The sequence below is a fragment of the Cydia amplana genome, chromosome Z (genome assembly GCF_948474715.1).
Source record: "Cydia amplana chromosome Z, ilCydAmpl1.1, whole genome shotgun sequence".
Lineage (NCBI taxonomy): Eukaryota > Metazoa > Arthropoda > Insecta > Lepidoptera > Tortricidae > Cydia > Cydia amplana.
The window spans coordinates 12491111-12506961 of NC_086096.1; the positions used below are offsets into that span (position 1 = coordinate 12491111).

General features: G+C 39.8%; 1 protein-coding gene across 1 annotated transcript; it reads left to right on the plus strand.

The window, feature by feature from the left end:
* Positions 1–12: 12 nt before the first annotated feature.
* On the plus strand, positions 13–8231 carry LOC134661802 (ficolin-1-like). Its single transcript, XM_063517994.1, is given in 8 exon segments — positions 13–645; positions 1169–1307; positions 3230–3313; positions 5375–5531; positions 5723–5987; positions 6473–6599; positions 7114–7270; positions 8088–8231. Coding segments are annotated over 8 exon segments (1602 nt in total). The 5' UTR covers positions 13–116.
* Positions 8232–15851: the final 7620 nt, after the last annotated feature.

Consider the following 15851-nt stretch of genomic DNA (forward strand, 5'->3'; position numbering starts at 1 on the left):
GCCTAGGTCATTGGTAATGTGTTAGTGATGTTTTAATTGTTTGTTTCGCATTTGTAAACAGCGCGCTTTATTGTTAATTGTATTCACTTGTCAGTCGCTTCGATTCGCGCGAACAGATGACATCTTATCAAATCATCATGATTAGTGCGATCCTCCGTTTTTCTTGCTTATTTATAACATTAGTCGGTAGCTCGGGCAAGGAAACCAAAATGAAGCCGTTACGAGACTCGTCAAACGACGCTCTATGGAAGGAGTACGAACATGAATTAAACGACGCTATGATGTACACCAAAAAGCGTGAAAATGTGACCAGGCAGGCGGACACAGAGGCGGTTATAGAGAAAATTATGGACACTATTACATCTAGCGAAAAGTACTTAAAAAAAGTTGATAGCATCGATTACAAGCTTAATCGATTGGACATCGAAGTTCATGATAAAACTAATGACATTCTAAAATATCTGGGAGAAATAATGAAATCGATCCGAGGACAAGGTTCAGTGTTCAAGGCGGGATCGATGATGGATCACCTGACGGAGGAGGTGGGCGCCGTCAAGAAGATGCTGATGCTGCAGGGCGCGCCGCGCTCCGGCGCACCGCCGGGTTAGTTACCTAGTCCTGGCCTGGCGCCTGCCGCCCCGCCCCGCCCCACCCGCTTACTCGTGTGTACATTCACTCCGTCCGGACTTCAGTCTAATACAGACTAAGTAGAGATGCTTGCAATTGCATATGCATACTACATGTCTCATGCGATTTTCCATTTATGCATAATTATTTATTCTTGGTACCAGTACCACCATGTCAATTGTCTGTATGTGTCTAGTAGTCTGTACTTACCTAGTCTAATTCAAAACGTTATTAACTAATAGTAGGTACCTACGTACAAGGTAGGTTGGTTGTTGGTACATTTATTAGGCCTTCCAGGTAGGTACCTTAAAACGTCGAGATAGCTCAATTGACTGAAAGGGAATATTTGTTGTAATAGTTCCATAAGCCCCCTATGTGCGTGAATCGCGGCGCGAAGCCGCGAACGCGAGTATGGAGTCAATTTCGCTGTCTGTGAAAATCAACTCCACACTCGCGTTCGCGGCTTCGCGCCGCGATTCGCGCACGAGTGTAGAGGGCCCTATATGAATGAGATAGTTAAGAATGTGTTTGTTGGTGACAGCGGAGCGCGCCGACTCGGGGCTGGAGCAGCGGCTGTCGCTGCTGGAGGCGGCGGTGCGCGCGGCGGCGGCCGGCATCGACACCATCACCACCACCATCGCGGAGGTCAAGAGCCGCCCCCACGCCTTGAAGGAACATAAGTTTGTATTCATTATTTTTATCTTCACTACCAGTAAGTAGCTAATATATTTAGTCTGCCCATCGACATAGAATTTTGCAAAACGTTAAATTACAACTGGGTAAGTAACAAAAATAAAATTATTTTTTCAATAATTTTGGTTTGTGTGTTTTTAAAGTAGTCACTTCACATATTATTATTAATATCTGGAAAACATATAAAAACTCAAAAATGCGCGTTTTCCCAGAGACAAGACCTAGCTAAGTAGATCGATTTTTCGCCCCAGAAGTCCCCATATAGCAATTTTCACCGAAATCGTTAGATCCGTTTCCGAGCACCCCGATATATACATACAAGAATAACAGGAGCAATAAATTAAACTGTAAGCTGTACATCTCAAACTGGCCAACATTTATTCAGCGACTTTAAAAAATCTTGTTTTGATTTTTATTACACTTTCAAGATTAATATCTAGGCGACCGAGCATTGCTCAGAAAACATATAAAGACTCAAAAATGCGCATTTTCCCACCTAGATCGATTTTTCGCAATATTTGTGAAAACAGCGTAATTTCTTTTTCGACAGCGAATGTATCAGAATTGTAAGGGGGAAATTCAAGGGGCTGGTGGTGGAAACTGCACCACTTTTCACCCCGGCAACATCGAGTTCCTTAAAGCCTGGGAGCACCACTAAAAGGATCAGAAGTCAAACTGCAGTCTAACAATTATGCATACGACACAGTTCTAGAGATCCTGATTATAATGTTAGATTTAAGTTTTAATTACTACCTAAAACTTACAAATAAAAATTAATTCAAACTATAAATTTAAAAGAATTGCTCTTTTAAAGGTATAAGATAATATAAGTATGGACGTATGGATATGTATTTCATAACTTTTTTTATTACTTTACATTACTTTACAACACTAAATATCTAAAATTGCTATCAAGAATTGTTCGGATTAATCCTTGCCGCTTTTCTGCCATTGCCCTACCGCGACAACATTACCATCTTCACCACTTAGATGGTTGGCAATCCTCAACTGTGCGTTTCTTCCAGAAACTTCCTGGCTCGCACAGCTAAACTGTGGAATGAACTTTCGCACGCGGTATTTCCGGACCGATACGACTTTCAAACCATCAAAAGTTTTGTATCAGATAGGTACCTGTAGATGTAGGTATCATCAGTACAAAACTGTATTTGATGCCTACTTACTGTTTTTAAGGTTCCATAGTCAACTAGGAACCCTTATATGTATTAGTTTCGCTATGTCCGTTCGTCTGTCTGTCCGAGGCTTTGCTCTGTGATCGTTATGTACCTAAACCAATAATTCCCACAAACTCGGACAGTAAAATCTAGAAAATACATTTTTTTAGGGTGCCTCCCCTACACGTAAAGTGTAATTTTTTTTTCGCTACAACCATACAGTGTGGGGTAATTATTGGATAGGTCTTTCAAAACGAACAGGGGTCTACAAGACGACGTATCAAAGCATTTGAATGCGAAGACGGAGCAAGACTCCTGTACTGAAAATTATACTGAAGAGTGAAGATCCCTCAATAAATGTAAACAACGTGTAACATCAGCCACTGAAAGTGGGGTGGGTACCTAACTCTTACTGTCTCCTCCATATATTGTTTACGTCGATACAGGGGTCTTCAATGAACATTTTTTGATAAAGTGCATATTTTTGGAAATAATCGCTCCGAAAGAAAAAAAAGTGGTATTGATAGTAGACAGTAACGCGGAATTCAAAACACTAGCCGAGTCACCTATGAGTAAAATGTTTATTTAGAGTATACTAGTCGAACAATGTAAATACCGATGCCTGCCTATTGACAACATTATTCTACAAGAACAAGACTGTATCGCCCATTCACTACCCCATTTTATATACCTACCTACTTAAATACTTTTATATGTAGAGGTTTACTTGGTTTCAGATCGGACTCAATAGACGCTTCGAGCCTCATCTCTGAATTCCGACGGACTTTACAGGAGCAGAAATCAAAAAAATGTGATTGCAAGTAAGTATTAATGGATGCTTACCTACACCATTAACCTAACGTAAGTTAGTGGCACCACTGACCGACTGGAACCGACACTTTTTAACCGACTTCCAAATCTAACAGGAGGAGGTTATCAATTCGGTTGTATGTTTTTATTTTTTTATTTTTTTATTTTTTTATTTTTTTTATTTTTTTTTTACGTTTGTTACTCTATATCTCCGTCATTACTGGACCGATTTTGAAATTTTTTTTTTTAATTGTATGTATATGCATACAGATTGGTCCCGTTTTTGTCAAAACCCAGTTCTGATGATGGGATCCATGAGGAATCGAGGGAACTCCTCAAATCTTAAAGGCATACATATAGTGATTTTTGTGTTTTTATTAACAAATCAAGCATATACATTTAAAAAAGTGACATTTGATGAAGTGGAACTGCTGATGATGATCAGAACGGAACTCTTCAACGACGCATAGTACACGTTTGACGATTTGTCCTCTTCGTTATGTTTGTTAAGCAAGTTAAGTTTTTAAGCCACATTTTTGTCAAGCTCGAGTTCTGATGATGGGATCCATGAGGAATCGAGGGAACTCCTCAAATCTTAAAGGCATGCATATAGAGATTTTTGTATTTTCATCAAAAAATTAAGCATTTTCATTAAAAACTGTCGCATTTGATGCAGTGGAACTGCTGATGATGATCATAACGGAACTCTTCAACGACGCATAGCTCGCATTTGGCGATTTGTCCTTTTCGTTATGTTTGTTAAGCAAGTTAGGTTTTTAGGCACATTTATGTCAATCTCAAGTCCTGAACATGGGATCCATGAGGAATCGAGGGAACTCCTCAAATCTTAAAGGCATAGTACGTATAGAATTTTATATATTTTCATCAGAAAATCAAGCATTTAAATTACAAACTGTGGCATTTGATGAAGCGGAACTGCTGATGATGATCAGAACAGAACTCTTCAACGACGCATAGTACACGTTTTGTGATTCTGAATTTCGATTTTGACTTGGACTGGGCCCCGGACTCCGGACTCGGACCCGTACTCGGACTCGGACCCGTACTCGGACTCGGACCCGTACTCGGACCTTGATTCGGAAAACCACTATGATACCTAAACTAAACAAACCACTATGATTACCATAATATGTATACATATTACCAAATAAAGTATAAGCGCCGTTAAGTGGGTCCAGGCTAGTAGTTAGAGAAGTCGGTTTTTTTCTATTAAAGATTATATTATTATTTATCCAACAAAATAGTCTCATGAAGAAATCGGCTTCCCACCATCAAAAACACCGGACAAGTGCGAGTCAGACTCGCCCACCGAGGGTTCCGTACTTTATAGTATTTGTTGTTATAGCGGCAACAGAAATAGGTACGTCATCAATACATAACACGTAGGGCTGAATCTCATGAGCCTGGTGACAGACAGACGGACAGACAGACGGAGTGGAGTCTTAGTAATAGGGTTCCGTTTTTACCCTTTGGGTACGGGTGACCATTTTTAGTCAGTCATAAAATGAACATAACATTTGATGGGAAATTTTGTACCAATGTCATTTGTACCTGTACACAATAAATAGCACCGCCTCGCCTTTGCGATTAATAGGTATATTTTCGAATAATGACCTCGTACTTTCTTTATTAAATAATATACCAAAATTACATATTAGATTCAATGATGTTATTAGTTAACCTATCACAGCAATGAGTACTTGACACCGATAGTGACTATAGCAATAGGAACTCGAGAGTGCCAGGCCCTCGTACGTTCTAACTCTCTATACCTAGCGCCGCCGCGGCCATAGATTCTAACGCATTATTTGAGGAGATGAACATGTTCTACTAGGGTTAAAGTGGATCGTAAAGAACCGTTTTTGCTCCATCTTACTATCCGAGGTATTTTGAGTCAGTCGCGTGCATTAATTTTCGCACACGGTGGCCTCAAGCAAGAAGCAAATAATGATCTCCTATCTGATGCCGTCAGGATGCCGTGCACTTAGTACGTCGCATATTGCAGTAGGGATATCCATACAATTACCTACATATCTGAACGTTGCACGTAGGTCTGCTCGCGTCGACCGCTCAGAGCGGTATCCGTTGGACTGCTATGAGATCCAGATGCAGGGCTTCAACGTGTCCGGTATCTTTAAGATACGCCCCGACGGCATGGAGCCTTTCTACGTGCTGTGCGACCTCACCACCGCGGGCGGTGGCTGGACGGTAAGGCACGAGATTAGATACATGTGCACTTAACATTTGGGCTCATTTATTGTCGTTTGGTGTGCAGGTCAAGATAGGTCGTTTTGAAGAGTCTTTACCCCTAATAAAAGTGTTGTGGAAAGAACTATAAATACTGAACTGAGAAACAAAAGCCCCAGCCAAACGTTTCATCACATTCGCTAAATCCCCAGGTATTTCAAAACCGTTTCGACGGTTCTCAAGACTTCTACAAAGGTTGGGCTGACTACAAGTACGGGTTCGGTAACCTCGCGGGCGAGTTCTGGCTCGGGCTGGACAAGCTGCACTACCTCACCAACCAGAAGCTGTACGAGCTGCGCGTCGAGCTGGAGACGCAGAACGGCCACGAAGCCTACGCCGCCTACTCCGTGGTGACTATCGGCCCGGAGTACGAGGGGTACAGAATGAGTACCCTGGGGACATATTATGGGACGGCGGGTACGTAACTCAGGGAACAAAACATTTCAATTCAGAACGTACCTTTCTAAATATACATCATGAAAGCGTTCAGGAACCAATTCCTTATAGTTTATAAGATACAGAGATGGATTCAAAGTAATCCCAATTCACCGATAAAGGCATGCAGGCTTTGATCTGTTTTACGTTTCAATATCTAAATAGCGAGAGAGTCCAAACAAACATGTTTTGTAAATAACATGTACTCGTACTTACCTACCTAATCGCAACACAGACTAATGCATTGGACCGAATACCGGTATATTTTTCATACGAATATTTTTCAATCTCGGTATCAAGGTTGTTTAAGTATATTTTTGCACTTAATTTAGCTAATCTAATCAATCATTATCCTTACCTAAATGCTATTCTATAATATCAAAGAAATATTGTGAATGCTACGAGATATTTTGATTTTTAGTTATACCGGTAACGGTCCTGCACTAATGACAGGTTATTAAAAACAGGTGATTCTCTATCGTACCACGCCGGTCAGAAGTTTTCCGCTATGGACATGGACCACGACGAGTGGAAGGATGGGTCGTGCGCGGTCGAGCATGGCGGCGCCTGGTGGTACAAGGAATGCGACAAAAGGTACACCATCCCGCGGGAAACTACGGTAATGTATGATTGTTATGGTACTGAAAGATTGGGAAACTTGTATTGTACATCTAATGAGCTGATTTCTGTTTTTAACCTTTTCCACGCCGTGTCAAACACAAAAGCTGTCACTCAGACGCCACATCATTGAAGTGTCAAAACTGAAGTCGAACTTTATGTACTTATATGCACGTAGGTCGATGTTGCTCTGTGGTCTGTGACCGATTAATCGGTCTTTGGCGCTGAACCTACGGTGCGGATATATCGGTCATTGGCGTCCAAAAGGTTAAGCTCAAATTGCTTTCTCAAATTGTGCAATGACAATACAATATAGTAATCTATAATCTATCTATCTATGTTGCGATCATAAGTAGGTAGTTTTTCAGAATGATCCATTACGATTATGATTCTAAATATTCTTTCGCTTCCATCGAAAGGGTTTCATAATCAGCAAACGCAGCAAAAACCAAGTATTGTTGTTTCATTAATAAATATTACGTTTTGACAGTAATCTAAATGGATTATACGTGAATTCTGACGAGAGGCGCGCACACACCATCTACTGGATCTCGTTCAAGGGCCCCAGCCTGCCGCTCACGCGCACCAAGATGATGATCCGGCCGCTGCCCGCGCGCCGCCCCGTCGACTACCCCGACCAGATCCGGGTATACCACTCATATTAACGCATCTATCCATACATCAGCCAAATTATGACATTGATTTTGTATTAGTACGTATTTAAGGGTTGATATTAATACAAAGATTACAAAATCCATACTAATACAGGGTGGCCAACTTAGAGGTATACAACTTTTTTTTGCCGCCATTTTATTTTGGCGGTAAATATGACAGTTATTGCATGAAAATTAGTTTGTGTAGATACGGCAAATTTATTATGGAGCGTTTTACGACGGAACAACGTGTTTTAATCATTAAAACGTTTTACTCAACCCAATCGTGTATTAAAAATAACGTTTCCCGGTCGATTAATTTCGAGAAACGGTGACATTGACTGGCCCCCAAGATCGCCTGATTTAACAGCTCCTGACTTTTTTCTGTGGAGCTATCTAAAGGGACGTGTCTATGCTAATAGGCCAACGAACCTTCAGCAATTAAAACAAAATATTCGAAACACTGTCGCTGAGATAACGCCAGAAATGTGTGAAAAAGTGATGAAAAACGCGATGAAAAGGGTTCGCATCTGCCATGCTGCTAGAGGTGGACATTTGTCTGACATTATTTTCCATGTGTAATTGCTGACCCTACATATTATATTTAACAAGTCATACTTAATATTTTTTATGTTTTATAGAATAAAATTTCAAAAATAAAGTGTATACCTCTTATTTGGCCACCCTGTATTAGGCGAAAGTCACCGTTTGACTGTTTTTCACACATAAGTAAACCGCTGAATCAATTAAATTAGATATGAAGACGGTTTGTGTCCCGCGGTAGGGGTTCTGAACAATGAATGTTTTCCAGCACATGGCGGAGATGCGCAGCGAGGTGCAGGGAGGCCAGGTGAAGCCGGCCCACGGCAAGGGCGTGAAGATCAAGCCGCGCCGGCCCGAGTACCGCGTCGGCCAGTCCGCCGCCAGCGACGCCTTCTACGCGGGCTACGCATAGGTAGCTCTCGTACAAACTTTGAGTATATAGCCTAAGGAGATGTGATAACGTAAATTCTTCGAACAAATTTTTTCACCACTTTTAGCGGGGGGCAAGGTAAACACCTACAGCACACCACCAAAAGATAAGTAACTCAACAGACACAGATTTTGCTGTTGCGACAAACGCACACTACAATAAAATTCAACACATCAAAAATTACACGCACACAGACAGAGTTTTCACATAACTATGCAGCATACATACGAACATAATAGTGATGGGTCACATCTGAAGAATGAGTCAAATCAGTTTGATGAATGAACTGAATTGTCTTATACTATTTATTATAAAATTGTAAAAGTGAAAATTCTGTACATTGAAGATATTAGGTAGCCAATAAAATGATTGTTTGTATGTATGGTTGTCTGTATTTATGTGTCTTTGTGTCTTAGCCCGCACGCACAGCTAAACTGTGGAATGAACTGTCGCCCGCGGGTTTTCCGGGTTTATAGAAAACTAGCTTTTGCCCGCGGCTTCGCACGCGCAGGAGAGTTTTTTTTTAATTTTGGACCCCCATTTCACCCCTTTAGGGGATGAATTTTGAAAAATCCTTTCTTAGTGGACCCCTAGACCTTATAAGGAACCTACTTGCCAAATTTGGACTTTCTAGTCCCAGCGGTTTGGGCTGGGCATTGATTTAAGTCAGTCAGTCAGGTCTTTCAAGTTTATATATATAGATTTGAATTTCGCGCCTTTTTTTTACTGACATTATTTGCTTGATCAGCTATATTAAACAAACTGCAGTTATTGAATGAATGAATGATTCATTCAATCATTCAAATGTTGAGTCGCTTTTTTGACTTTGTCACATCCCTTAAGACCGATTCGTCCCCGTACCACTGTATTCATGTTTACATTTTTCTGTCGTTTATGTATCGCAACGGTTTTTTCTTTAAATGGAGATTGTACTTCAATATACATTTAATAATTAGTATAAATACTTATTTATGATAGGAAACGCAATCTTGTTGCGAATTTGAGCTATCAGATCACCTTTTACACGATAATACTGAACAAGTCTCCATTTTTTAGGAGAAACGTCTCGCGACACGGAACGATGCAAAATGGCGGTGAAGCGACTTCAAGTAGTTTTATATAACGTGTTTGAACAGTTGACCAATGTACTTTGCCGGAGGGGGTCGCCCGTGTATCACATCTCCTTAGGCTATATACTCAAAGCGTACAAACTGTCCGCGGCCTCTCACTAGTTTTGGGTAGGACTCGAGTCCTCTGCTTCAAGACCCGACTCAGTTTATCAGACTCTAATAATTAAGCCTAAACTCAAGTTCTTTTCAACTTAATAGAGACCCGAGTCTTTTGTAGAGACTTGAGTCCTTTTCAGAGAACTCTCTCGATGATTTTTTTTACAAATTCGAAATGCATTATCTTTATGTATACCTAATTTTTAACGCCTTAATTTCTTTACTGTTATTTAGGAAATAACCTATAAAAAAATTCACGGAGTCTTTATTCGGAGGCTTAAGTCCTTTTGATCTGGTCTTAAAAAAGAGTCAACAAAAGACTCGACTCGAGACTTAAAAGACTCAGAAGTTTTTTAAGTGCAGGATCTCGTAAAAACGAGCGGAGTTCCTCAAATTCAGACTCAAAGGACTCGAGTTCCTACAATACTATAGCTGGTCAAGCAGATCTTGTCAGTAGAAAAAGGCGGCAAATTTTAAACATGTAGGGGCGAAGGGGTATCGTCCCATAGAAAATTTGAATTTCGCGTTTTTTTACTGACAAGATTTGCTTGACCAGCTTTATCTCTCACTAATATAATATTCGTTAATATTTATATCGTAGGTACTTATATACCTACGTTTCTTCAAATAAATTACATTCGAGATTTATTCACTGATGTTTTAAAATTAGATGCAGGAAAGCTGGCATGTGTATTTTTGTCTGTCCGTTAAATGAGAACAAGTAAAAATTTTTTATGGGACACAATATACCTCATTAAAACGTACCTACACGTTAGTAACACAAAAATAAAAGTTAGTAACAAAAACTGTCTATGAAAGATTAGGAAGAAATGCATTTTTCTAGCTCTATTGAATGAATATATGCGTCATAATTTGTGAGATTTCTTCTAAGCGCCACTTGCACCATCCAACTAACCCAGGGTTAAGCGGTTAACCCAGTGTCAAATTGTACTCGTAACCAATGGTAACTCCAGGTTTAACTTTTTAACCCCGCGTTAGTGGAAAGGTGTAAGTGGCGCTAAGTTGTATTTGCAAGAGATAAAATAAAAGGAGTTTTTTATCAGTCTCATTTGTTTATTTTTTTTCTAGTTTCGTCGTGAGCGTCTCCTTTAGAAAAATTTGAACAAAGTACCTCAAAGCCTCTGGCTAGCGAGACGCTGCTACTGTACCATGAAAGCTCAGCAAGTCTAGCTGCCTCGCTGAACTTTATATTCGTATGTTTATAAATATCGGCGGATACTTTGCACAATTGTTTCATCGTGTCTCTGTGTTGTGACTATTAGGTAATTAGGTAAAAACTCAAGAAGTATTCTCAGTCAACAACCAACTTGGATATTCTTTCAGTCCCGCGATGACCACATAATAGGCAGTGGCAGCGGCGAGCGGCGGCCACCGGCCACAGGTCGGATCGCTATTTCTCGGTACATGGCCGTCTCTTGCCGCAGCCGCCGCCGCGCGTACGAGTACCGTCTGGGCCGCAATGGTTCTCTAAGTACCTATGTATTTGTTTTTAATAATGAGTTATTTTGTATCTTTTTTACAATAAATTATTTTACCCCTTTTATAAATTTCCTCAGACGCGATGCAACAATTTTGACAACAATCCAGATTCTATGACAGTGCTCAAACTGTCGAAAGAGAAACTAATTTAGTAAATTACTACACATACATATTTATAATAATTATAATCGATATCACAAATATGTATAAATGTAACAATAATAACTACAAAGTGCAAACCACGTGCCTGAATAAACGTGTAAGGTCGCAAAATAATTGTTTAAACAGATCAAATACTAATTCAGTCAATTTCAGATGTTTGAAACAGGCACCAGATGCGTTCGCAGCAGGGGACGCCCCGGTCTGTACAACACTGACTTTAAGAAATTGGGATTCCATCAGTCAACACTTTCACTGCCTAAAACCCGAAACGCGGGCTCTTTTAGGATGAAAGTGCACAAGTTTGGCACTGAAAGTGTTGGTAGACTCCCTTGGTCGTAAAGATTACTTAGGGCTTACTCAGGCACGCAAACTGCCTGCCGCGAATGCGCGACTTACATTTATCGGATTACTACAGCGATAACATTTCACTCAGATGTGCTGAGTGCATGCTAATATAAATAACAGATAGTAATAAAATCGTACATTCAATAAGACCTTAATTACTCGTAGTTACAAAAGAAACACCTGACATACCTATATACACCCGATCTGGTTTTGGTATTACTTTACCAACCACTTTTATTTACATTAGCCTATATGTTGACAAATTTGTCGCAACGACTATAATGGTGACAGTCACAATTTAGTTAGTAATATTTAGTGGTTAGCGTGATAAAGCACTAGCGGGCAGGTCGCGCGCGAGGAGCTGCCGCCCCGGCCCCGGCCCGGCACCGCGCGGCGCGGGCCACGGCAGGCCGGGGCGCGGCCGTGATGTGGCTAGACTCACTAGACTGTAGACTCCTTGCCGCGGGTATACATATACAATCCAACTATCACACAATCCCAAAATTATATAGCACCATAACAATAAGTCGAATTTTAGGAAGATGTTAAATTATACGTTTTAATAGCATTATTCATAAGATGACATTCAGTTATCTTTTACAATTATAAACTATTCCAATATTATTGCACTTGCAATAAAAAACTTAAGACATAATTCTAAATTAATAACAAATTATTCTAAATTAGGTTTTAGTATACAATTAGTAAACCATTGGTAAAACTCATATTGCTTTTCCGTTAAAAGGACACCAAAAATTACACAATTAGAAATATGTTCTAACTATATTAAATAAAATTCTAAAATAGGTATTTGTCAGAAATAGGTATTGATTATTAAGTCTACATTATTAATATTATTATTTACATTACTACTAAAATCACTAGTGAATAAATACAACGCAGACGTATCAGTATGTTAGTTTAGTCGTCGGCACCAGAGTTGAGGTCACGCACACAACAGCATGTCAGTAACGTAACGACAGCAGGATTTTTAAATTACTTACTGTTCTTTTGTCGTATCGATATGTTCAATAGCCAAGTGTAAGAATGAACACAAAGTTTCTGCACTCAAATGACATTCGGACATTGACTCATTCGTGCATTCATTACTATTTTTGCAATGAGTACCTACTCTATGAACGGTGTGCTTTATCATTCACCTCTACTCTCCTACCGACCTATGTACGAGCCGATGGGATTGCCTTGTCAAGTCGATGGATAACCAAGTGTTTTTGACGTGAAACCTAAGGTGAACGTCTTTGAAAACCCGTAGCTGAGCTGAGGGGCTCGGATCAAAAATCTGATGTAACTAAAGGTCTCTGAAACCTTTACCTATATGAATAGTTTTGATATCAGTGTATAGATAGACGAAAGTAGGCATTAGTGCCATTACTCGGAACTGCATGTGCTGCTGACATAGATGGCGCTGATTCTGCGCTAGAAACGACGCATTCGGAGCTAAATTGACCCCTATTTGCAGTGTTTATTTAATAATTACTCATCAGCGCATTCACCGACTTCACGACTGCTCAAACTGTCACACTTCACGACTGTTTGAGGCCACCGTGTGAGAAAATTAATGCATAAAACCGACGTAAAATACCTCGGATACTAAGATAAAGTAATAGCGGTTCTTTACAGTCCACTTTAACCCTATTAAACATATTCATCTCCTCAAATAATGCATTAGAACCCATGACGCCGGTGGCGGGTTAGAACACATAATATAACGAATAATACATCGGCTGCTTGACAATCTCGAGTTCCTATTGCTAATCACTATCAGTGTCGAGCCCTTTTTGCTGTAAATATAATATCTAATAATAAAAATAAAAAATGGTCTAAGTATTTAATAAAGAAAGTAGTCATTACTTGAAAATAGGTATAGTTACTGATCGCAAAGGCGACGCAGTAATTGTATACAGTAGTACAGTACAACGATATTGGTACAAAATTTCCCATCAAATGCTATGTTCATTTTATGACAACCCATTTGTTGATAAGTATGACCGAAAATAATCTTAGTCTATGCGGAAAGAGAAGAGTCGTGGAATTTATGGGGCCCAATGTAGAATTTACGTTTTTTTACGAATTAGAGATCGTAGACGAATTAGATACGAGATTACGAGAGATTTAATAAAATTTACGAATATACACAAGCGCGCTCTGACGCCTGCGACGCCCTTTAGGTATGCGTCTAACATACAAGCACGCTTTACACTGTAGGGTCGGGGAAACCCGACATTCTACAAATCTACCTAGCCGTTTACGCTATGACGTCCCTATAAGCGGCCCTAAAGATCGGTTTACCTAGGATAGCGGTGCCGTCATATAGCGGCCGTCTCCATACTAAATAATACGGCTAAATATGGATGTCGTAGTATTTGTATGGAGACGGCCGCTATATGACGGCACCGCTATCCTAGGAAACCAGAGCATAAGCGGCTTTAGCAGTAACTTTCCACACCACGTTTCACGTCAACCACTACGGCTGTGTCCCTGATACAGCCTATTCCCATGTTTTTTATTTTTTACACTGACACGAGTGAATGGTATTTATTTCCTCATATATACGTAATTCAGTTACTTTAGACATTTGAGACACGTATATTATTCAATTTCGGCGAATCGTAAGGATTTTTGACACATGACATGAAATTGTAGTTCAACTATTACCTCTTTCAGTAATATTAGACGTAAAAATCTCACATTTTTAAATACACGGAACTCGTAGTTACATCAGTCATTATCATAGTCATCAGGACAATTAAGTGTGCTAATGGATGTCAAGGAGTATGGATATATATTACTGTGGCAGTTTTCACGCTTCGCTTAGTTAAGCGGGCATTACATTATACAATTTACAGAGCGCTAGCTGAGTTTGCGCACTAATTTTGTATAGTGTAAAGACAGCTAGCCAGTTAGTGACCCAATCTAGTGCGATCACATGTGCTCTGCCTTGACTCTGCCGCACTAGCGCTACCTAGCGCACTAGAACGCATAGTGTAAATGGTTTTAGCGCGCTCAGCGCTTACTGTACAAGGTCAGTTGTCGGCTGTGTCGGCACGCCACCGACGCACTCGAACGTATAGATGTTTTATTGTTTTAGTTATTGCATTTCAGTTCAAAATGACGCAGCCACAGACTAGGGAAAAGGAAGTACTGCTAAACATGATTTAACTTTATAAAGACATGCTATTTTTATGGGATTAAAAACATAAAGATGTTTTGTACATCAGTGTTAAAACAATACTAACTTTTTGATGTTTTGATGGTGCCATGATATACTAGCTCTGTTCGGAAGATGCGGTTCGATTCGAACGATGATCACTGCCGAAATGAAAATAAGACACTATCTAGCGTCGCTAGCTAGTGTAGTGTAATGAACAAGCTCTTTTTATCTCGCCAAGCAACACTTAACCTTTTAACCGCCAGCAATTTTTGATCGAGCGTGCTCGTGTCGCCACCGACAGTAATTGTACCACGCAGAGTAAGGTTGGCATAGTTACGGTAGTTATAAATGTGCTGTAAAAACCAAATCAGATCTTTGTCTTATTTATCAGACTGAGGCGAAATGAGCTGGATATGTAATGTCTTATATATCAGACTCTGGCGGTTAAAGGGTTAATTAGCGCTCTGAAATTTGTATAATGTAATGCCCGCTACGCTACCCATTCGCTATTCATAATAATCGTCGAAATGAATGGTTGTTGTTTTTTTTTAATCAAAGTTATTATTATTCTTTTATAGTTATGAGAACGCCGAGGCTAAATAATATTCTCATGACTTTTGAACAATGGGTGATGTTCACACGAGTAATGATCACGATGACATCAAATGGACGGCGGTGACGCTGCGTCGGCAGAGGGACCTAATAAGATAGAATCATCGAATAATGTAAACTATTACGCACGTGACGCTTAACACTAAATAGGCGGAACTTTCGACAACTAGTCCTCGAGTAGGTACTCGCGGCCGCGGCCACACGGGCGCTCTGCCGCGGGCCACGCGGAGCCTGCAACACGTTTCGACCTAAGGATACACTCACAAACACAACGAGTTACTTGTCTCTATTCAATATTTACATTTTACAGTCATACACTACGAATACATATGAATAACAAAGCTTGTGTGGTTAATGTTATTTTAAAATATAAACAACTAAATAATATGTGCTTATAATATTACGTCCATTAGATTCGTTTAAAAATATTTTGTTTAATAAGATTCAATTAATTATTTAACATAAATACAAACTTACGGTTACTAAAACATAGCTTATATAATACCTACTTCAACTACTCTTAACATGAGTGATACCAATGGTTTTACAATATATGAATTGACTATACTTAACTGTATTAGACTA